This window comes from Ambystoma mexicanum, chromosome 8, assembly GCF_040938575.1.
Source record: "Ambystoma mexicanum isolate Mex_15411 chromosome 8, UKY_AmexF1_1, whole genome shotgun sequence".
In the NCBI taxonomy this organism is placed as follows: Eukaryota; Metazoa; Chordata; class Amphibia; order Caudata; family Ambystomatidae; genus Ambystoma; species Ambystoma mexicanum.
In genome coordinates, this window is record NC_090929.1 from 1,249,818,034 (window position 1) to 1,249,842,449 (window position 24,416).

At 45.5% G+C, this 24,416-nt stretch overlaps 1 protein-coding gene across 4 annotated transcripts in view; it reads right to left on the reverse strand.

Annotated features, from left to right (window-relative positions):
* The window catches only part of EXOC6 (exocyst complex component 6), a 2,769,442-nt gene that overhangs the window by 1,985,848 nt on the left and 759,178 nt on the right, over positions 1-24,416 (reverse strand). For all 4 annotated transcript variants that reach the window (XM_069611363.1, XM_069611365.1, XM_069611364.1 and 1 more), the window contains exon 5: positions 3,228-3,273. In XM_069611363.1, coding sequence (XP_069467464.1) covers positions 3,228-3,273 — 46 coding nt within the window. The remainder of the gene's footprint in view (positions 1-3,227; positions 3,274-24,416) is intronic.

Genomic DNA, 24,416 nt, shown 5'->3' on the forward strand with positions numbered 1-24,416 from the left:
AGGAATAGTGCACAGCAAGGGTCCACAACCTGTGAAGAAAGGGTGCAAACAGTGCAGATATTATTTAGGCAGTCCTTCACTTATCAAACCCTAACTAAGAGGTAGTCTAGTCCCTACGATGAGTGGAGCCTTGTGCTCAAATGTACTTTCAGTGCTGATGCACGTGATCGTGCGGTTGGGCAAAACAGGGTCTCTTGCAGGGGCTGTAGCAGGTCAGGAAGGTAGTGAAGAATAAGTTCCCACTATTCGAGGAGGGTCTCCCCAAGAGGGCAGAACAGGATCCAAGAGTTGGGAATAGCCCGGCAGCACAGGCTACCTCGATAAAGGAGAGTTGCCCTCAGGGGAAACACGTGCATAAAAATGGATGGATGCGCCAGGGGCCACCAGTAAGGGTTGCAAGTACTCACCGACCCTCGGCTGACTGCAGACCAAACTTCGGCAGTCGAGTCCACTTCGGGTGCGGGTTCGAATCCTGCAGTTGTGCAGTTCTACAGCTTTCAGGGGCTGTGTTCCAGGGATGATTCCATGGTGGGACATTGGCTATTTCTTCGCTCCTGATGAGGATCAGGCCAATTCCGCTGCAGCAGGTCTGATGGCACAGGGGGGCAGAGCAGCAAGGCACCCACAAAGTTTGTCACCACAGCTGTGTGACACAGCAAACGCATATATGTGGGTTCAGGCGTACTCTCCTACTTCCAGACCTAGGTAGGTGTACAAATCTCTGCAGGAGAGTGACTTATACCCAGAGCTTACAGTCTCCAAATGCTCGAGGGTCAACTCGAGACGGTGGCGGTTCCAGGGCAAAGGTCCTGTGCAAGCTGGTCAGTTCACTGGGCAGTCCATGAACACTTCCGAAAAGGCTTGTTTACAGGTTGAGGTGCAGAAAATAGTTAGTCCCACTATTCCAATGAGTCGAAGCTCCTTTGCAGACCTAAGTTCGATCAGAAACAGGCGGTCCAATCGGATGACAGCGGGCTCAGGGTGCAAAACCTTCCAGCGGGTCACTAGCGGGTCCTCGGCTCTGCTTCTTGGTTTCAGGATACCTGGCTCCTATCCTAAGTTGGTGAGAACTCAAGAGATCGACCTGGTATGGGTGTAAGGGGCCTTCTCTTATCCACAATCTCCTTCGCGCCAAAACGAAGAGGACGCAATGAGAGATCTGCTCACATACAGCCATCCCATATGTGGACCAATCACGGACCACAGTGGTCCCAGTCATTCCCAGCACACCAGACATCCTGGCACCCAGGATGTGTATTGGAACTAGACATTCCAGCCCATATCCTGAAGGCACACCCACACAAGGCATGCAGAAGCCAGTGAAATTTTCGGTTTGCGCGGGGATCTGCATGACCAAATAAGGGTTTTCCCGGGTCTGCTCAACCTGGGGAAGGCAAAGGGACAAGATGGCCAAAGAACAAAACAGAGAAGCTTGTGGAATGGCCATTTTGGGGCCAAGCCACTGTCCTGGGCTAAACGCGGTAAACACGATATAGACCACACGAAAAGGTTAAAAATATATGAAAAATAACAGCTGCCACCAGCTCTGTCCAAGGCACATTTGTACTTCTACCGAAAAATCCTTTGAGGGCGTCTAGGGCCTTAAAAATGAAAGGAAGACCCCAGCGCACAGTACTGTAAGGTACTTGGTTGCTAGCTTTTAGCAACATGTTAACAGTGCACAAAGCGGAAGACTAATGGAAACAAAGTCTCCCAGTACTGACTGTTTTTAAGGGCATGTCACTTTCCCCATAACAAAGAGTGTGAAAACCCAGCAGAGTGCAGCAGAAGGCTGGTCTTCGCTGGCAAAAGTCAGGCTAGGGTGGTTGGAGGGAAAATTACACATAAATGGAAATCTTTCCTAACAAAGAGTCCACCGGGGAAGAGGGGATGCTTGATGTGTGTACTTGTGCCAAGCACACCTCGTTCCCCCTGGGGCATACACCAGATGTCACTTCCTCCAATGAAGGGATAGTCAATATGGGCAAACCAACTTGGATGGTCGAATCTGTGGTTCTGCACGTAGCTGTAGCTGGGGAAGGTGCCGCGATGGATTCAGACAAAATGGCTCGAACATGAGGTTCACAGGTAAGGGCTATAGCGACTTTTTCAACGGTCATTGAACCCAAACACTGTAGTGGGACCGAAATTTCCACTATTAAGTTCACGGTAAGTGCCCTGGTAGTGAGTGCATTTTCAAGCTCAGCCTTATTACACAAGGGAAAGTAGGTAGTCATTTTTGATGCCTCAGAGAAATATTTTTGTGGAGTTTCAGCATGCGTTGGAGGCAAACCCGCTTTATGCTGCAGGTGTTTTTTGTAGGGTATTCTGAGCATTTCAGGTTTGCTGGGGCCGCCGCTTTGCTGGCACCAGGAGAATCCTCAGAGCTCCCTCTCCCCCATGGTAGGTGATCCATTAATGGTAACGGCCGTAAAGTTCATCCTCTAGATGGTAAGGCGGGATGAAGAGAGGTACCAAAATATAGAATAGAAAGTTCAAATCGTAGGACGAAATCAGTCGAGAAAAAAAGGGGGTGAAACAACCAGAGTGAGACACACTCGCCAAACTGCAAAACTGTAGTCAGACTTTTACCCTCACTTCCCCACTTGTGCGCGCATTTGCGCTGCCAGCAAGTTTTTATCAGGAAGCAGGAGGGCCGGAGCCAAAACCAGCTGAGCACCGAGCTCCCAGCCAGGCCAGAGCATATGAGTGCAGAACAAAGCAGCAGAGCACTGGAGTCCCACAGCAGACAGAAGAGCAAGGTAGAGTTCTCTGCAAAACTGTAGTCACACTTTCACCCTCACTTCCCTACTCACCTTCCTTATACAACATACCAACCATACCGACATCAACTCACAGTACAAGATATGAATGAAACATGCACCCTAAAACTACTACGCGCAAAGACACTACAAAAAACATGGACAGACAGTGACTTTGCATATTTAGCTTGGCTTTGTATATTCCAGGGAAGCCTGCTAGCCTGATGTGAACACGAATTTTAAGCAATAAACACATTTTCCTTTTCCACAAGAATATTTGGCTGGAGATATATTATGCAATAAAAAGTATGTAGACTGCCATCAAATATGTTAAGCCAATTTGGAATTGTTTGACAACAATTAAGGATAACATGAACTTGGCATCACACTTCTGGAGCAATAGATCTTGATACTCACAAATTAAACTCTTATTCAATATATTTTATAACAATTAAGATAACCCACCTTTTTAAATTCATCTGTTCCTTTAGTCTGATGTACATTTCTAATGCTAAATGTGAAAAAATAAAATAAAAAGTAATTAGAATAAATAAATCGCAAGTGAAAAACAAAAACAATTGCTCATTATAACACACGAAAATGTTTAATATTCTAGCAATGAATGTGAACTTAATTTTCTTATGAAGCATGGAATTTTTCCTTTAACAGTTTAGCTCAATAGTGAGAATTTAGCATGGTGCATGCCTGCGTTACAAGCAGATTGTTGGCTGCTCCAGCTGTCCCCCGATTACCCACTTTCCATAGAGAATTGGATCACCCATCTTCCACGGGTTATGCGCCTAAGCCGCCAAATTCAACACCTGCTAACCCCCTACGCCAAGTGGAAAAAGGAAGCACCTACCTGCCATTACTAGGGTGGCAATCTTTGCTCTAGTTTATTCTACCCAATTAGAAGGGCCTTTAGCATCCTAGATGTTGTGCTGAAGTGCTTATGGCCATAATTCAAAATTAAGGGGGCCATCCATGCACACCACACAGACTAAAGGTCCTTGCTGCATTCAGGCCTATTAACTCGGGTGGTGGGCCATTAACACGCGCTACAGCTCACCAAAAGTGGCATTCTAACCTAAAGGAAACCACTATCTTTATTACAGTTAATTTGTAACTTTGCAATGCCTTCTGTAAGAACTAGCACAGTCTAAAAGAGCGCCCTCAGAAGATTGCTACCTGCCACTAATTCACTTCAAGGTGTGAATAGCTTTGCAGATTCCTTTATTTCCTTTCTCAATTCAGTCATTAAAATGAAGCCATGAAGGAGATACAGGCCACACCATTGCAAGAGAGGGATTTAATGCACACCAACGTGTTTTGTGCAAAAGCGCTTTGACAAGGTGGGAACCTTGTGCAGAAGGATCCAACAAAATATACATATACAGGTTGCAGAATTCAATGCAAGTGAACAACAAAGTTAAAAATGACCCTAAACGGGCTAGATCCCGGCCAGTATGAAGCGAAAATAGAGCGAAAGACGAAGTGGTGATAAAAAATAGGAGACAATGACAAGGGGCATCAAGAAATTAGAGGAAGGGTATGAAAAGCCACACAAATAGTGAAAGTGTTTCAATCTTTATTGCGGAATATCAAATCCATAAAGAAATACAGCAGAATAAGTTAAGTGCATACAATTCTACAAGTTAAAAGAGATAATACCATAAATATAACCTATATAAAGGCAATTAATGAACAACTAATTGTATTCATTCTCAATGTCATCGCAGATGTCATAAGTAGCCAACCAACAGCTTATTCTACGATTCCCTAACGAGAGCATATCAAAAATGAAACAGGTCTATAAAAACTAAAACCATTACCTTTTAAAAGATCCTGTATGTAAAACTGCCTAAGACGTATATACCGTGAGAAAAACAATATAAAATGCGTTAGTGTTCCTAAGATTCACGTGGATATTGGCCATCTTTCTCCAAGTTGGCCCATCTCCCAGCTAGAGACATCCACAGGAGAGCACGAAGTCTCAAAAGAACTAAAACACTTACGTCTAATGTTAGTGACCCCTGATCAATAGTCTGTTTCGACACTACTGTGGCTTGGCGCTGATTTTTTCATATCATTGTGTTCTCTTTCCTCCACATGCAAATGTAAAACTAAGTTTTTAATGAGATTCGTCGAACGTAAGCATCAATTAAAACAACATATACGTCTCAGTGTCCTTTGAATGTATATGCACTAAACAAGCAATCTTATTATCCAGCTTACATGTCAAGATGTCACTCACAACTGCCCGAGTTGAGTTGTTCTATTTGTCTATAAAGATGTCGAAAGAAGCAGAGGGAGGCCCACTGGCTGCCTGCATTGAGTTCAAGATTTTATGGATAACTCACTGCTGCATCCACAATGCAGAACCCGCATTCCTCAACCACGCATATCCAGAAAAACTAAAACATGCTTTCTGTGCTCCTCTGCCGCCCTGGCCCTATTCACACGAGATACACTAGAACGTGAGCAGGGGGAGCTAGCTTTAGTGTCACAGCACCCACCCTGTGGAATGCCCTAACACCATACAGTCAAGAAGGACCATCATACTTGACTTTTAGAAAACGTCTGAAAACAGGGCTACTTAGCAAATCTGATTATAACTCTTCCTTATCTATGTTTGCTATTAACTTTTCTACTTTTTATGCCCGTGTTTAATACCAACTATGTACTAGTGCTGTGATAACTCTGGGTCTAGGCGCAGTCAACAAATGCACTAAATAAATAATAAATAAGAGGTTGAGGAGCAATCATGTTGGAAATAAACCGATTCCCCAGTTTAGAGTTTAAATAGAAACATTGTGTGCAAGTAGAAACACTGTTAGGTAGATCAAGGACTCTACAAATACACTTATTTTCTGTACACTTATGCTCCGGCAGATGCTTAAGGCATTCCTGTGCCATGCATCCCAGCACACCTTCCTGCCCACCACCCTGGCACAGATAAATGCCACAAAGGCATGCATCTATTCAGCAGCCCGCATGTCAAACGTGATTGTCGCACTTCACTGCACCCATGGTGCATAATTTGCCCCGCCGGGCATCAGAAGAGGCATACTGCAACAGGAAGCAGTTCCACTCCTGACCCGACAAGAACACACTGATGCGCACACTTCCCTGGATCCACCCACGATGCCATGGTCCTCCATAACAGCACCCGGCCTGGGTTTATTGACAGCCACAAAGGGCAATGGACATGGGTGCTGTGTGAGTGAAAGTGTCATCACACAATACAATCTTGCAGCACCTGTTGTGTGCCATGTGAAAGAGGGCGGGGGTGGAACAGCACTACTACTGATTAATGTATGCCCTCTCAAGGCTCCATACATGCAGGATCTGCCCTCTCAAGCCGCAGATGACAACCACCAACCCACAGGGCTAGGCCCAGCAGGACTATGCAGTACACCAACACGTAACTCCTGCACGAACAGATGAGTACAGGAACCAGAATGCATGCAGCCCACATACCTACAGAGCCAATGCAACAATGCAACGCTGCACAATGACAAAGCAAAGTGCCAGACACTGATGGCATGTACACTGCAAACCATGTGAATCCATTCTGGCAGGAATGAACAAACCACAAACATGCACAAGTACAACAAATAACCCAGCAGGGCACTACTTGACTGCACAGCAGACCACAGGGCCAACACAGACAACACGCACATTTGAAATCCCATCACAGGCCATGTCACAACTTGCTCATGAGGTGTGCGTGTACAATGTATCTGTAAGTGAAAATGCACATGTACCCCCCATAGTATTTCACACATCATTGAATTACTGGGAATGTAAACCAAGTTGCACAAATGCTACATAACTTCAAGAGAAGGTTCTTCAATAAGAAATGTGACATGATACCATCTTCAACCTATTGTGACTGACATATGTCCTATGATTTTGCATGGGACTCTGGTTACTCCCAGCTCCCATGGCTGAGGACACATAGTGCGCGATCCATGTATGCCACAGCAGGTAGCTTCCAATGAGGCACACGTCTGAACCAGCTCCTGTATTGAGAAAACCTTTGGGCTGCTGTAGGCAAGTTTTCCGGTGCCCTGATACCAGGTCAGAGGAGGTAGCCCAGATATCTGTAGCTTGTGCCATGCTGCACAACATCTGCCTCAGGTGAAACGTCCTCCTACCCCTTGACCTGGACATGCCACCGGCAGCAGACAATGATCCACTATCCGCGTAAGCATTGCTGCAGCACGTTGAGCGTGAGGAAGCCAGGGATAGACGTCTGATGTGGCATGAACCAATATAACATTTTTCCTACAGACATTACTTTTCACACACATCATACTTAAGTAGAACATTTTGAACAAATCACTGACACAAAAAGTTCTTCTAGTGAATTTATTTTTTAATTATCAAATGTGGTGAAAACCCATCACCAACAGCCCTTGCCACCCACCTCCCCAATCCCCAACAGCCCTTGACACCCAACCCCAATCCCTGACCAGCCTTGCCCCCCACCTTCTTTGTGCCCAGTATAATTTCACTTCATGTCACATTCGTGTCTTTTGCCAGCCTGCTCGGGCATTGAATGGGCCAGATTGCGCAATGAGCGCCGCCTTGGGGTCCCAGGCAATGAACCCTCCATGGGGGGTGACGAAGGTGGAAGCTTCCGTTTCCTGGCCCCGGATGTGTTGCATTGTAAGGAGCATGCGTGCATGCATGAATTTGGCAAATGCTGACATGCCATACGTGTGCTCCCTCATCCTCTGCCCCACTGATGCTATGCCAGCTGTCGCCATGGAAAGCTGCCGGAACTGCCGGTCCAAGGACCTGGCAATTCTCGTGGATTATCCCTGGACACTGTCCCTGATCGCCTGCATTTGCTGCATCTGCAGCTCTACAAGGTTCTCTATTGTGAGCTGGCGCTGCTCCATGGCCTTCAGCATCGCCCAGATTGCAGCCAGTGAGTGCTTGGCACATGCTGTGGGCTTTGTAGAGGGCCAGCGCTGAAGTAATAATAAAATAATAATAATTTGGCATTTATATAGCGCTACGAACCCTCAGGTATCTGAGCGCTGCTTATTATTACCCACGGTGTGTGGTGCTCATTTATCGACCTCGGAAGGATGAAAGGCTGAGTTTGGCCCCGCCGGGCTTCGCTTCGAACCTGCGTTAGCAGGCTCTGCACGGATGTCAAAGCGAGCTCTCTACTCGCTGTGCCACTTGACCGGCGAGGTAAGTAGGGAGATCTGAAGCCTATGCCATCCTCCTCATCATCTAAAGTGCCATCAGTTCCTGTGTCTGCCTTAGCATGGGGCTGGTGATGGCTGTCTGACACAGATGATGAGGGGATGTCAGAGGGCAGATGGGTGGATGCAAGTATGAGAGTGCTACCATGTTGCTCCTTGGGTTTCTCCACAGGGGTTGGCTGTGGTGTGGCAGTCACAGATGCTGGGGTGCGCACTTGCAGCAGCATGTGCAGTGCCTCCTGTGTCATCTGCAGAGCCAGGGAAGGAGTCAGCGGACTAGATGTAGATTGACAAATTATTTTTTACCTAATTTTTGGCCATTTAAACAACAAACAACTGGATGGATTTACACCAAATTTGAAAAAGCACGCTTTCGGGACAAGCCACCGCTCCTCATGCAAGTTTGGTGCGAATCCGTCCTGCAGTTTGGGCTGTAGCCATGATCTAAATAGTTTTCAGTGAAAAACCTTTGTTAAATGGATATTGGGCCTCATAAGTCTGCCGGTCTAGAAATAAGGGTGTCGGTAGCAAGCTACCGGCACATTTTATGGACCGGCAGACTACAACTCTGCCTGCCAGGGCTGATGCACCTAGCAGGTCTGACTGGCCGGGCGCATCGTCCCTGGTAGGCAGGGTTGCCATGGAAGCAACGGCACCGCTGACGATGATAATGGTGCTTCCGGCACAACATTTTCTGCTGACTGATATCCTGGGGTGCCAGGACTTGTAATGTCCCGGTGGCACCGGGATTTCAGGTGGCGGAAACAGTGTTTCAGTCGGAGGCAGCCCGCAGGTAGCACTGGCGGGTTTCCGCTGGATGTATAATGAGGCCCATTATGATTAAGGTGCACTAAAAAACCTACCAAATTCAGTGAAAAATCTTTGTTAAAGGGACGTTATGGTTAAGTTGCAATAAAAAACCTAGTCCTCAGCTTAAAATGAATACGGACACTGAACAAAAACAGCCATCCCAGATATGTAATGTCATCAGTGATATCATTTATGATTTCATCTTTGATGTACTGGGTGTTAGTGTTAGCAGTGACGCGCGTTATGGTTGCGTAGCTTACCATAACTGGCGAATTTCTTAGGTTTTTCGATTTTACTTGTAACCATAATGTTCCTTTAACAGTTTTTTCACTGAATATGGGATACATTACTCACCGTAATCGCATTTCTGAAGCTTGTATCTGCTTAGATTCACATGCTTTGCATAGATTGACATCTAGTGGCAGTTGCAGAGTATTGCATGTGAAGTTTTTTCGAAGTTCGAAAAGGGACGTCAAGCGGGTGTGACTGTAATACTATCCCTAGTGTGACGTACCCTGTTCACATGATCCCTCACGCGTCGAGGACCTCAGATTATTTGTTTCTGACAAGAGGGAGTGTAAGTTGTAAGTGTGGAGTTTAGGTAGAGACCATAAGGTGAAAGATCTATGTTTCTTTTCCCCAAGAACCTTCACCTCCAAGAGGGGAGGAAGAGCAGGCACATGTGAATCTAAGCAGATACAAGCCTCACAAATAAGATTACGGTGAGTAATGTATCCCTTCTGAAGCTTGTGGATCTGCTTAGAATCACATGCTTTGCATAGATTAGCGAACAGTAGTTGTAGAAGGTGGTGGGTTGTTTGAAGGTAGTGCTGAAAAGAGATGTTTATTTATTTATTTTTATTTATTTATTTTAATTCTTGATAACGCGCCAAATCGCCCAAAGGCCTCACGGCGCACACAAAACAAAAAAGACAATACTAAACAGACAGTTGGGAAGCGGACATCTCAGGGGGAACTATGAAATTAAGATTTAAGGAGCACTGAAGAGATGGGACTTGAGATTTTTGTTGAACTGAGTCAGTGAGGAGGAGCTCTTAAAATGGAGAGGAAGAGTGTTCCAAAGAGTAGGGGCTGAGACACTGAAGATAGTTTTGCCGAACTTGACAGTTCGAAAACGGGGCTGAGTGAGCATGGCTTGCTCAGTGGACCTAAGTGAACGGCCGGGGACGTAGCGATGAATACACTGGGTCAGGTAGAAGGGTGCAGAACCAATCAGACATTTGAAGGTAAGAGTGAGTATCTTAAAGGATACTCTATGCTTGATGGGCAGCCAGTGCAATTTCTTCCTGGCATCAGTAATAGAAGAGTGCCTGGCCAGACCTAGCACGGCTTGGACTGCGCCGTTTTGGGTTGTCTGGAGAGCAGTGATATTAGCAGCAGAAGTATTTGCTAGGAGACTGTTACAATAGTCTAACCTAGAATTAACAAGGGCCGTTGCTAGAAGAGACATATTGCTGACAGAGAGAAACGGCCGCAACGCAAAGAGTTGCTTGTTAATCCAGCAACAGGATGCCCTGGTTTTAGCAACATGTTGGCGCATTGAGAGCTCGGCATCAATAGTGACGCCCAGAGTCTTAACGCTGCGTGCCACTGGAATGGATACATTGGCAATGGCAAATGAGTCGTATTCCTTAGAAAGGTTTTTTAACATGTGGCTTGAACCTGCTATGAGAAGCTCAGTTTTATCGGCATTGAGAGCCATAAAATTCGTACTCATCCATGAATGGATAACAGAGTAGATAGCAGAGATGGCCTTGGAATCTGTAGGGTAGGAACCAGACAACTCAAGGACGACCTGGGTGTCGTCCGCGTAGTTGGTATAAAGGACACCCAGATCGTTGAGCATGCGAAGCAGGGGGAGAATATAGATGTTGAACAAGTTCGGGGATAGGGATGAACCCTGGGGGACACTACGTGTGAGCAAAGAGGGTACAGAGGAGGCATTTTGAATGATGACCCGAGCATTTCGAGGTCCAAGAAAAGAGACTAGCCATTGTGTGGAGAGATTAGAGCAGCCCACAAGGGATGTAGCCTAGATGCCAAGAGTGAGTGGTCGACTAGGTCGAACGCCGCAGAGAGATGCAACAACATCAGGAGTGCAGGATGACCCCGATCGATGATGGAAGCAAGATTTGATTTTAAATCCAACATAGCCGTTTCAGTGCCGTGAAAGGCACGATAACCTGACTGACGAGGCCCCAGAATGGTATTATCATCAATAAATTTCTGTAACTGAAGATAGGCGACTCGGTCCATGACCTTCAGGAGGAAGGGTACGTTGGTGATAGGACGATAATGTTTAGCCAGGAGGGGACCAAGATTAGCTTTCTTGAGCAGGGGCGTGATCCAGGCCTCCTTGAGATTGGTTGGTACTTGACCCTCTGCAAAAGACTGATTTATCAGCTTAGTGATCCAAGGACCAATGGTGTCAAGGCATTGTACCAGCAACCTGGAAGGACAGGCATCAGCTTTACAGGAGGTGGGCTTCATTTTAAGGTTGATGGCGGTTACTTCGGATACCGTACAAGGGGTGAAAGAAAAAGAAGGTATAGTGGTACACATGTTTTAGCACTGCTTGTTCCACCTGTGTATCACCCTTAGAATATGTGTCCAGATAGTAATATTGGGTGAAGGTGTGTACTGAACTCGAAGTGGCAGCCTTGCAAATGGCATCTATGGGTACATTTGCTATTAAGGCTAGAGTTGCTCCTGTGCCTCGAGTTGAGTGTGCTCTAGGCTTAAATGGCAACATTCTCTTAGCAGGAGAATAACAAAGTTGGATGCAGTTGACAAGCCATTTAGAAATTGCTGTTTTAGAGATAGGGTCCCCTTCTCTTCCAGTGGCTACAGATACGAAAAAGCAATCTGTTTTTATGATAGGCTTAGTTTTGTTAAGGTAGAACATGACAGCTCTGCATACATCTAGTTTAGGAAGGCTTTTTTCTGCTGCATTTGTTGGGTCTTGGAAAAATGCAGGGTGTACTATAGTTTCATTTACATGGAATGTTGATATGAACTTTGGTGATAACCAAGGATGGGTGCTTAGCGCCACTTTGTGCTTGTGTATAACCTCAAAGGGGCCTTGTACTGACAGAGCCTGTAGTTTACTAACCCTTCTAGAGGTAATGGCTGTAAGAAAGGCTGTTTGTATGTCAGATGCTTAAGGCTGGCCTTGTGCATTGGCTCGAAGGGGGCACCCATAAGCATTGTGAGTACATTATTGAGATCCCAGCCTGGAGTAGGATTAGAAATTGGAGGGTATCCTTTAACGCCCTCCATGAAGGCTTTAACTACAGGCACCTTCCACCACAACATTTTGCTTTGAGATGTGGTGTAAGCAGACAGCCGCTAGGTATACTTTGAGTGAGTTAAAGACTAATCATGAGTCAAGAAGGTAGTTAACTATATTGGACGGTGAACAGTGAGTTTGATTGAGAGGCTGTGTCCGCAACCATAAAACAAAACATTCCCATTTGTTAAATTAGCAGTCTTGTGTTAGGCTTACATGTTACCTTGAGTATTTCCATGCACCTCTGGTCTAGGTTTAGGTGTCCAAATTCTATGACCTCAGGAATCAAGCTGCTAAATTCAGCGTTCAAGGGCATGGGTAAAGTGTTGACCCTTGATTCTGAGTTAACAAGTTTTCCAGACAGGGCAGTTTAATGGGAGGACACAGGTACATCATTTGAAGGTAGGAGAACCAGGTCTGCCGCGACCACCTGGGAGCTAACTGGATTAGTGTTACTTGTTCCCGGTATAGATTGTGAACTACCTTGTTGAGAAGAGGGTTTGGGGGAAAAGCGTACACACATTTCCCTGACCAGTTCATAAGAAGTGCATTCCCCTTGGAGCCTTTCTGGGGAAACCTGGACGCATAATTTGGGCATTGTGCGTTTTCCAGGGTTGCAAAAAGGTCTATTTCTGGTAGCCCCCATCTTGAAAAGAACTTGTCTAGCACAGAATATGACTAACTGGCTGAAAGATAACAACAAGTAATCTGCGATGATATAGCCTTACCTCAGCTGCTTCCAAAACATAGAGGCCAGCCCTAGTATTCTGCTAATTATGTACTTGACTCAATATTCCTCCCCACTGTACATTCCTCTGTATATTGTTTCGCTTACTGTGCTTTAGTCCCTTTTTGGACACTATTCTGTATATTAATTCCTATTACTGTTTACTCATTCCCTCATATAAATTTCCCCATCCCTATGATTCCTGATGTACTGCATTTACCTGTGTAACCAAGCTTAACATATTCTTATGTCTTGCGCCCTAATGCCTCAGGGTCTAGCGCGCACTATAAATAAAATAAACAAACAAACAAACGTCTGTGATTAGTTTCCAATCGTGCTCTGAGGGGAGCATTGTACTCCTGCTTAGCACGTCTGCCAGATAATTGAGTTCCCCTGGAACATGTTGTGCTGTCAGTCTAGAAATACGGATACCTCTACTTTGAGACCGCAAACGCATTTTGGTGGCCGTGGACCAACCGTCTCATGCACGACACGACAGAATATAGGTTTTCGAGTTTATCAATGAACGGCCATTTTGATGTACAAGAATCGCCATTTTGTTTTCTAACCATTGCTCATTGCTTTCTGTTCCTATTGCTTAGCAGTATATTTTCCGCTTACACTGCTCGACTGTGGAACATTGTTGTCTGTATGTGAAAAGGACAAGGCCACAGGGCCGTGAGGATAACAAGAGTTCGCTGAAACACAAACATAGGCAGCCCCAGGAAGAATGCCCGGCTCCCTCCCGAATGTAACCTTGAAGCAGAGCTGCAGGGCATTTAATCATTTCACAGCTGCCAGCCAGTCTCGTTATATGGTAGAATATGTTAGAATAATACCGCTAAAGGCTTGAATTATGCTGAGCTAACGGCCCCCCTTTGCTCAGCCCGCTAGAGCATGTCGGCTCCCAGGACGCGAATAGCACCTGATAGATAGCAAGGTCCGGAATGCAACTCCCCCCGTATGTAGTTCGCTTCCAAGAACAGAAGCGCTGTGTTCTATTCAATAACCGAAAGATGCCTTCGCACTCACAAATTGCAAATTGTTACTAGACTAGATGTTTGAAGGTGTCATAGTGGTCGGAGATGTCCATCATCACACCAAGTTCAAAGAAACCCAATAAAGGGGGGTGTTAAACATGTTATAGCTGATTGTTTGATATGCATTTTGTATATATGTAACTGATGTACGTAATTCACTCTTCTTGCGTCCCTCGAGGTCTAGAGATACACGTCGCAGGGCGCGAGACCGAGTTGGCCAACTGAGACTTTTGCTTTGCAATAAAACCCTAGCTTTGGGAATACAACCTCGTGTCTGGCGTCTCTATCGTGTGTGGTGACCCGCCTTGTTTCCATAGACGTCAGGGTCCCCTATGGGCCCCTTTCAAGATGGTGCCCGAATAGGGACCCTCCCCCACTTGTTCCTTCGCGTAACATTGTAATTGAGAAAGGCAGAGAACGGCGAGGACGGGATGACCGAGCCGGGATCAAGAGGTGTTCGGGGCACCCTGTAAAAGTGATGAGACTCCTTTGCAGATCTGCACACATCTGATCCCTGATCGACGTGCCTGGCTAGAGAACAAGGAGGCGAGGGTCCCGAAACGAGGCGGAAGCCAAGAAACGCAGACACGACGTCCTTTGGTGCGTCAGTATACAGATGACTTGATTGATCAGGTGAGTCATTCCCCGATTCAAAGCATCCTGATATTGGTTGAGAGTTGACTTTGCAAAATCAAACGCCCTAGGTAAGGTTGATTAACCAGGGGGAAGGTTGAAACATGCCTTGGGTATTGTCCACCCTAGCAGGGTTTTTCCGCTGTGGTAGACAATCTTTGGAAGATGGCCAAATTGTACCACCGGGGGGAACGCCGGCGTATGAGATGTATGTGAAGTATGGAGTGGGTGCGATAATATTCTGTGAGACTTGGCATAGGCAAACCAGAAAGCAACAAGAACATCAGTGGCCGATTAATGGTAGTTTTGAGATGGCGAGGATAGATAACTTGGAAAGGGTGTTGATAAGAAAGAAAGCGCGTCCTGCAGCATTTGAGACTATTAAAGACTGGAGAAAGGAAGCAATGCTCCGATTTAAAAGCAGAGCAAAGCATGCGCGCAGGCATAAATCAAAAGGTGAGGTAGCGGAAGAAAAAGAAGAGGAGGAGTGGAATGAGAGTCTAAGAAGGGCAGGCAGGCGTGACCAGTTGAATATAGAAAAGATATACCCACAGCGAGAATTACACATAGCAGATGAATTGATAGAAAATATATTGACCCATACAAAACAAGGCCCAAGATCAGAAGTAAGACCAGACACGTCAGTAGCTCTTGCCCAGACCCCGCCCGTAGCCCAAGCTCCACCTCCGGTAGCTCAAGCCCTCCCACAGCCACAGACCACGCACGTAACACTTCCTATTAGCCAACCAGGCCCACAACAGACACTCCCTGTTCCCATTGTCCCATCCGCACCTCCCGCCTTAGACACAGACTCTGTACCGTCCGTTCCTCCCGGGGTTGAAGATGAAACCACGGGGGCAAGAGGCGGGACTGACCAAAGGGGGTGCACGAGAGTAACACGCAGCGCAATCAGCAAAGAAAGGAAGGTGGAATTGCAGCAACAGGCAGAGATGTATATAGACGGGAATGATGGGACGGCAACATTGGCTTCGATATATGACTTTCGTAGAAGCAACGAAAGACAGGTAGTGTTGGAATGCATGGGTGGATATTTGGTGGAGAAATGGAAACAGCTAATTGGGAAATTACCACCGTAGCGATTGTTAGATTTGAATGCATTAGCACGCTGTAGGGAGAGGGATGAAGAAGTGAGAGAACATGTGTATAGACTTTTTGAGCTTAAAGATGAATTAGATAATGACTATGCTGAAATGTTTACTGCACCTGGGTACAGGAGTAGAGATATCGGGAGAAATAGGAAGGAAACTGTAGAGCCAAATATACAACGACATTACATGTCGTCAGTACAAAGGGGCGACAAGTTAAAAGTATGTATGCGAGAAGCGTTTAGATGGATGTCAGATCCTAGTATTCCCACAATAGAGATATTTGATGAATATTCCATGCCTATGAAAAGAAAAGCGCTACAATCGATGGTTGAACATTTATTAGATAAAGATATAAAAAACGATAAGGCCAGCCCGCTCGAAATAATGGCAGTATATAGAAGAGCACTAGAGCGAGGGACAGGAGAAACAGCCCTATCATTGGATCTGGGAATATTGTTACATCTAAGAGAAGGGGGAGGGACAGTAAGTGGGGCATTTCCTATGAGAGAGGTCCCACCTACATTTGTGCCCAAAGTGGAGGTTCCCGCAGTGGGCGGAGCAGCGGCGCAGGTGACACCAGCCCATTACACCGCCCAATATGTGCATGTCCCCTTTTCCAGACAGGAGGTGAACAACATAAAGCAGACGATTCCTGATATAAGAAAGAATCCTGCGGGGTTTTACAAGGAAGTAGAGTCCTGCCTACAATCATCCGTGCTTACCATGGGTGATATAGACCTAATATTCCCGGTGATCCTGCCAGCAGACATATGGAAACAAATAAGGAAGGTAGATGACACAACGGCCTTTGGCGCCACATGGGCGGACTTGATAATAGAAGATAGAAATAAAGAAGTTGGAGGGACACCAGGAGCGAACCTGGCGGCGTTACCAGCACGTATAGTACAGAAGTTAAAAACAATTGTCCCAGAGAAAAGAATCCAATGGGACAAATTGACTGCATGTGTACAAGGCAAAGATGAGTTGACTACAGATTATTTTAATAGATTTGAAGAAGTATTCACAGACTTCAGCGGGCAGGATGTGGGTTCAGGAAAGAGGTTATTTGTTGACAAATATGTGAGGGGGTTAAAACTTCCAATTCAGGATCTAATAATGACATCAGAGTGTGCATGGCAAGCAAAAACGTTGGGCGAAGTACTGCATATGGCCCAATATTATGAGCGCAGAGTGACTGCAGGAAAAGAAAAAGAAGAGAGGGATAGGGTAAATCTAAAGACACTAGTACTATTGCAGCAAGTAACAGGACATAATAGAGGGCGAGGGAACGCATAAGGAAGGAGTAGTTCGAATATGCATGGGGGAACAGTGGGGCCGAATCAGTGTGCATATTGTAAAGAGGAAGGACATTGGCGAGCGCAATGCCCGCATCTACAGAATAGAAATGGGTCTGGTCAGAGGAGACAGCATAGAGGACACCCAGGAGCGAATGGACCAAATAGGAATAGTATGCAGCAGCATCATAATAACGGCGGTAATCAAAACCAAGGCCAAAACCAAAATGCCCCAAACCAGAATCAGGGACAGCAAAATCAACCATATGGAAATCAGAGTGGGGGAAATAGAGGGAAGAGTGGAAATGTTTTCGATACACAGCCAAACACGCGTTACAGTAATAGTAATGATTACACATCGGACGATGTGTTATTTCCCCAATAGGACAGCCCAGGACAGGGGTCGGAACCAGTGTCTATTCCTGTGAATCAGAGAGGACCCTACGTAGAAATGAGAGTCGGGAATGAGGAGCACCGCTTTCTTGTAGATACAGGAGCACAGAAGTGTTCAATAGACCATCACTTGGTTCCGAATATAACACAGCAAAAGAATATTTCCGTAGGGTTCGCAAGTACACCAGTCATAAACCCAGTGTCCAAACCAGTCCCAGTTATCATAGGACCATTTACCGAACATTGTCCTTTCCTTCTAACAGAAAATTGTGGAGAAAATTTGTTGGGATTAAATGTGTTGAAAAAACTAGGTTCTGTTATACATTGCACAACAGACGGAGTGTTTCTAACGATATGGCCACACGATGCCCTGGTGTCAGAATTCATGTCTGAAACGTTACCAGGGGAACTAAGTAAAGTACCAACCTGTATATGGGCAATGCATGCCAACGATGTGGGATGTTTAAAGATAGAGCCAGTAAAGATTATTTTGAAAGAAGGTGTTACCCTACCGCGAATACCCCAATACAAAATTTCGGTTGAAGGTGAGAAAGGATTGAAGAGTATTGTTACCGATTTGGTGAAATTAGGGTTAATAGAGGAAATCACAGGCAGTACATGCAACAGCCCGATTCTTCCGGTTTATAAAAAAGGACGTAATGAGGTACCATACCGTTTCATAATTGATCTACGCGCAGTGAATCGGGTAGTAGATCAGCAATTTCCTCTAGTGCCAGACGTCACTACAATATTGACAATGATACCTGTCTCAGCAGAATATTTTAGTGTAATAGATTTGAAAAACGCATTCTTTAGTATTCCAGTGGACAAGGACAGTAGATATTTGTTCGCGTTCACATTAGGAGGACGATCATTTACATTTACACGGATTCCGCAAGGTTATACGGAAAGTCCAAGTATTTACAGTAGAGCATTAAAAGAACAGCTAGACATGCTGGAATTACCCATGGGTTGTGTACTTTTGCAATACATAGACGATTTATTGCTAGCTGCAGACACAGAGGAGATTTGTAAAGAAAGCACTGTATTACTACTGTCACACCTAGCGGCACATGGCCATAAAGCTAGTTTGAAGAAATTTCAGTATAATCGAAAGGAGGTGGCTTATTTGGGCTACCTACTTTCGAAAGGAGAAGACTAACGCCAGAACGCATAGAAAGTATTTCTTGTATGCCTATTCCAAAGACACAAGAAGGAGTCAGACCCATAATAGGCATGGCTTCATATTGCCGACAATGGATTGGTAATTTTGCGTTAATTGTGAAACCATTAGTGAATTTAACTAGAAAAGATGCAGTTATGCCTTTGCAGTGGGATGAAGAATGTCAGAGAGCATTTGATGGATTGAAAACTGCATTATGCTCGGCTCCAGTTTTGGGTACGCCGAACTACGAGAACATTTTTAGACTATTTGTGTGTGAAAGTGAAGGATGTGCATTGGCGGTTTTGACACAGGAACAAGGTGGAAGAAATAGGCCGTGCGGCTATTTTTCATCTGCACTGGACCCTGTAGCGTGCACACTACCACGATGTTTGCGATCTGTCGTGGCGGCTGCTGCGTCAGTGAAACAAACGGAAGGGATGTTATTGGGGCACACTTTAATTCTGATGGTGCCACATGCCATATACGTTCTATTAAATAGGACACAGACGCAACACCTCACCTCTGCTAGATTGACAAGATATGAGATTATCTTGTTCGCGCCCCATATCCAAATTATGAGGTGTAACGCTTTGAATCATGCAGAATGAATGCAATTGGGAAGAATGAATCACCCCCCCACGATTGCTTAATGGTCACTGAGGAAGAAACCAAGGGAAGAGTTGATTTAAGTGATATTCCACAGAAAGAGCCGGATGGAGAGTTATTTTGTGACGGCTCATGTTTTAAATTACCAGATGGTACGACAACTGCCGCATACGCTATCACTACCCTAGAGAGTGTTGTAGAAAGTAAAAGAATCCCCTATAATTCAGCACAAGCCACGGAAATAATAGCATTGACCAGAGCCTGCGAGATTTCTGAAAATTTGAATGTGAATATATATACTGATAGTCAGTATGCTTTTGGAGTGGTTCATAACTTGGTCGACTCTGGGCTGAGAGAGGGTTTCTGACATCACATGGTGCCAGAATTCAACATGGCCCTTTGATTGTACGATTGCTGTCTGCACTCACGTTTCCAAAGCGCCTAGCAATAGTGAAATGCGAGGCACATAAAAAAGTAACATGCAAAATAGGGGAGGGAAACTCGTTTGCAGACAGAATTGCGAAACAAACTGCCACTGATTTGAATACCAAGATGATGACGGTTCAGACAGAGGAAGTACCCTGTATGATAGAAGATGGAGTTGCGACTGTCAAAGAAATGCAGGCCGAGGCTACGGCCGATGAAATACAGGGATGGGCAGAGGGATCTGCTGAGTTGGATTTGGAGGGTTATTGGGTGGACAAGGGAACTAGAAACTGGATGTTGCCAAATTCGTATGTGACTGCAATGGTCACAATGGCCCACAGCCCTACGCACATCTGTGCCAAGAAAATGATACAGCACCTTTCTACAGTATGGCAGAATGTAAACATAAAAAAGAATGCAGAGAGGTTGGTGCAGAACTGTATCACGTGTTTACAACACAATGTAGGAATGGGAACAGTGACTCCAACAGGCAGTTTTGGCCCGCCCTCCGTGCCGTTTGAGGTAGTTCATTTTGATTTCATAGAGATGGAGAGGTGCCAAAACTTAAAATACGTCTTGGTGGTAATCTGTGCATTCAGTAAGTGGGTGGAGGCATATCCATGGAAAGATTGCACAGCAATGAGTACGGCAAAAGTAATGTTGAAGGAGTATTTTTCCAGATTTGGCTTGCCCCGGGTCCTATGGTCTGATAACGGACCGCATTTTGTGGATGCAGTGGTATTACAGATATTTGCTGGTCTCCAGATTGATAAGAGATTCCATAGTTCAAGGCATCCGAATTCTGCCGGTCTTGTGGAGAGGCACAACGGGATTCTTAAATCAAAGATTAGCAAGATTTGTGCGGGAAGCAAGTTGAGTGGATGCATTACCAATTGCACTATTATGCATGCGTACGTCTGTACAGGCTAAAACTGGGCTCTCCCCGTACGAAATCGTAATGGGGAGGCCGGCAAATGTTTGGTGCGCACCTCAGCCAAAACGACTTAGTGAGATAGAACATCCTGTGCTTAGTACTTATTGTGGCCTTTTAATGCAGAAATTGCGTTTGATTCATCAGCAGGTGCAGGAGGCATTACCAGTAAGGTACACCGGTACGCTGGAGCCAGGAGACTGGGTGCTGCTAAAAAACTTTGAAAGAAAGTCATCATTAGCACCCAGGTGGCGCGGGCCCCATCAAGTACTTTTGGCGACGCAGACGGCAATACGGGTGGATGGAAGGAAGTCGTGGATCCATGCCACCCATGCCAAAAAGATTCCAACTGCACTGAAAGTCTTGCCTGACACTGATGACCGGAAAGAGACAGCGGTCCCAGAAACTAAAGAAACTGTTGCCAGTGAGCAGCCACCTAATCTGCCAAAACGAGAAGTGAAACTCGAAACAAAGCCTGAGATGATTGCCAAAAAGGGGGAAGGGCAAAGAGTGCCCCAACGTTGCCCAGCAGAATCGACATCACTGCTGACCGACGTGAAATCTGCCTTGCAGATACCAGCAAAACCAAATCGTGTACCCCTTTGGCGCACACCAGCACTTGCCAGCACGCCAAAAAACGGATCTGCATCATTGGCGTGGCGCACACCAGCTGACTTCAAGCCTGAATCTGAAAGTGCACCGGCACTGTTCACGGATCATACGATACCAGGAGCAAGGCGATACAACCTGCGGCCTCGGAAGACAAAGTGATCCGCAGTCTTTTTTGGTGTTTATTTCAACCTCTGGTTCAGCTCATGGACGGAGAAGGAACCAGGGATGTAGAGGAGAGAAACGTGAGAATTGTGCAAATCGGACAATTCAAGACTCGCGGCTCCTCGGTGCGATCATAAAAAGTACATGTGTCCGGAACCAGAGCGGACAAGCTGGGCGCACATGATACTGAGGCGATAACTGATCAAAGGTCCTCTGAGCAGTATAAGAAGGGACAAGTGATCTTGCCTAAAAACGAATAGTCGAATCCAGGCTAAAAAGGACAGGCAAAACTGAACTGTGACAATTCCATTGAACTTATTAACATCAAAGCAAGCGTGACGAAGAAAGATATCCACAACGAGCTGTGATAAAAAAGAAGGACGACGAGAAACATGCCGGGACCGGTTCCAGCCTCCTCCTGCACCACCACCGCTGAGAATGAGTCAGTTATAAAGACTATGGGCCTCATTACACGGATGGCGTTAGGGATTTACCGGTACCGGTAAAATACCGGTACCGGTAAATCCCTACCGCCTTACTACGAGGTCCCTTAGCGGGTTGGGGGATTTAACGCCTGCTTTTTGCAGGCGTTAAAATCCAACCCGCTAAGGGACCTCAGAGCTAATTACGGCACCGCAAAATTGCGGTGCCGTAATTAGCGCCTTCCCCATTCCCATAGAGCCCTATGGGGCAGAAATGGGAATGCGGAAGGGCAATGGCGGAAGGGGGATTTACCGCCCCTCCAACCTTGGAATGGGGCAGTAAATCCCCTTTCCGCCAAGGCGGTGCCGGTATTTTCCCGGCATGAGCCATGGCGCTAATAGCGCCATGGCTCACCGCCTTCCGTGTAATGAGGCCCTATAAGTTTAAGAAAAACGCATGGTAAAACAAATTGTATGCTGGCACTAACGATAATAATGTGCTTTATGAGCGTGGTAGCACCAATATCGACAGCCCTAATATTATGGTGGGTAGAAACAATACACCCATTAGAAATGTTTTTACCAATAATTAATATATCCACTACTGAAAGCCCGGTTCAGGTGATCACTTATACCCTACCCCCAATGGAAGAAAAACACAGGGAAGGTTTTGGAAATAACACCTTACTGCTGATAATGAACATGAGACATGCAATCCTAAAGAAAACAAACTGCTGGGTATGTGCCCATTTACCACAGCATGCCGGAAAAGGAATAGGGTGGTATGTGCAGCCATTACCATTAAGTTCTGCATGTAGTGCATCTTTAGGTGCAATGTTCTATGGGAAATGGAATGAGAGTAATACGGGTCAATTAGACAGAACCAACATGAATGCGTTTGAGGAGATAATAATGAAGCCTGTGGGTTGTCCTATTTTCCATAAAGCACAAGTAATAGGCCCAGAGCCCACGAGGAAAAGTACACGGAAGATAACACGACAAAATAGACGAGATAGATTGTCCCCGCCAGAAAAAACATCTGTAATGACGTTTCGTGTAAGAACAGAAGGGGACAAAGATGCAATTCCACCATCTTACACGGTGAATTATAGCCCAAGAACTGTCACTTTTTGTCTAAAAAAGAAAGGTTCTTTTTCAGTCAGAACATATACTGGTTGTATGAATACAGTGGTACTAAAATGGGAAATAGAACCAGTATACGTAGGTGATCCAGTTTATTTTATATGTGGAGAGAAAGCATACCCTTGGTTGCCCAGAAACTGGGGAGGTACATGTTACCTAGGGCTACTGTTCCCAGGAGTATTCCTCTTAGAAACAGCAGCCATGGCCAGATTATCCAGAACTAGAGTCAAAAGGACTGACAAAGGTGTTTTAATAGCAACTGATGTAGCGAAATCATTCATTCCATTCTTAGGACAGATAGTGAACTCCTATAATATAAGGCAACTGTCCAGAATCCTAAAGAATACAATAAACACAACAACAGATATATTACTTAACATGACGTTGGAAGAAAGAGGAATAAGGTTAGTGACGCTGTAAAATAGAATGGCTCTCGATGTAATCCTGGTTGATCGTGGGGGAATTTGCAAAATAGTGGGATCAGCATGTTGCGTTTATGTCGATGACTATTCCCCCACAATCTTTGAAGCAATAAAGAAAATGCACGTTCTAAGTTCTGAACTCCCCATTGGAGAAGGGAGCTGGGGAATAGGATCTTGGTTTTGGGAAATACTACGATCTTGGGGATGGAAGTTGATCTCAATATTAGTAGTGGTGTTCGGAATATTCCTAACGTGCTGTTGTTGTATACATTGTTTACCCATAGTTTGCGCAGAGGTAACTGAGGGATGTACGGAAGGATGCATGCATATGATAACAAAGAAAAAACAACCTCATGATCGAACTAGCCCATACCCAAATGAGATGAGAGCAGTAAAAGAGTTGATGGCAATAGATATTGATGAAGACAATGGTATGTCCACGATAGCATGCAAGACTTAGACATAAGTACTTCAGATTCATCATCACTAGAGGAGGTTTCAATAAATAGATGAGACGTTTGGCATACGGCCAAAGAAGGGTTCGTCAGTCTAGAAATACGGATATCTCTACTTTGAGACCGCAAACGCATTTTGGTGGCCGTGGACCAACCGTCTCATGCACGATACGATAGAATATAGGTTTTCCAGTTTATCAATGAACGGCCATTTTGATGTAGCAAGAATCGCCATTTTGTTTTCTAACCATTGCTCATTGCTTTCTGTTCCTATTGCTTAGCAGTATATTTTCCGCTTACACTGCTCGACTGTGGAACATTTTTGTCTGTATGTGAAAAGGACAAGGCCGCAGGGCCATGAGGATAACAAGAGTTCGCTGAAACACAAACGTAGGCAGCGCCAGGAAGAATGCCCGGCTCCCTCCCGAATGTAGCCTTGAAGCAGAGCATTTCATCATTTCACAGCTGCCAGCCAGTCTTGTTATATGGTAGAATATGTTAGAATAATACCGCTAAAGGCTTGAATTATGCTGTTCTAACGGCCCCCCTTTGCTGAGCCCGCTAGAGCATGTTGGCTCCCAGGACGCGAATAGCACCTGATAGATAGCAAGGTCCTGTGGGATGTTTTTACCCATCCAGCCAAGCCCTACCATAAAACTGTGCAGTACTGGCATTGAAAACATCATGATGGCCAGAACTCCCCAGAGAGTGCACAGGGAAAACATGAAGAATAGGCTGCCACCCATTTTTGCCTATGTTGTGAGCACA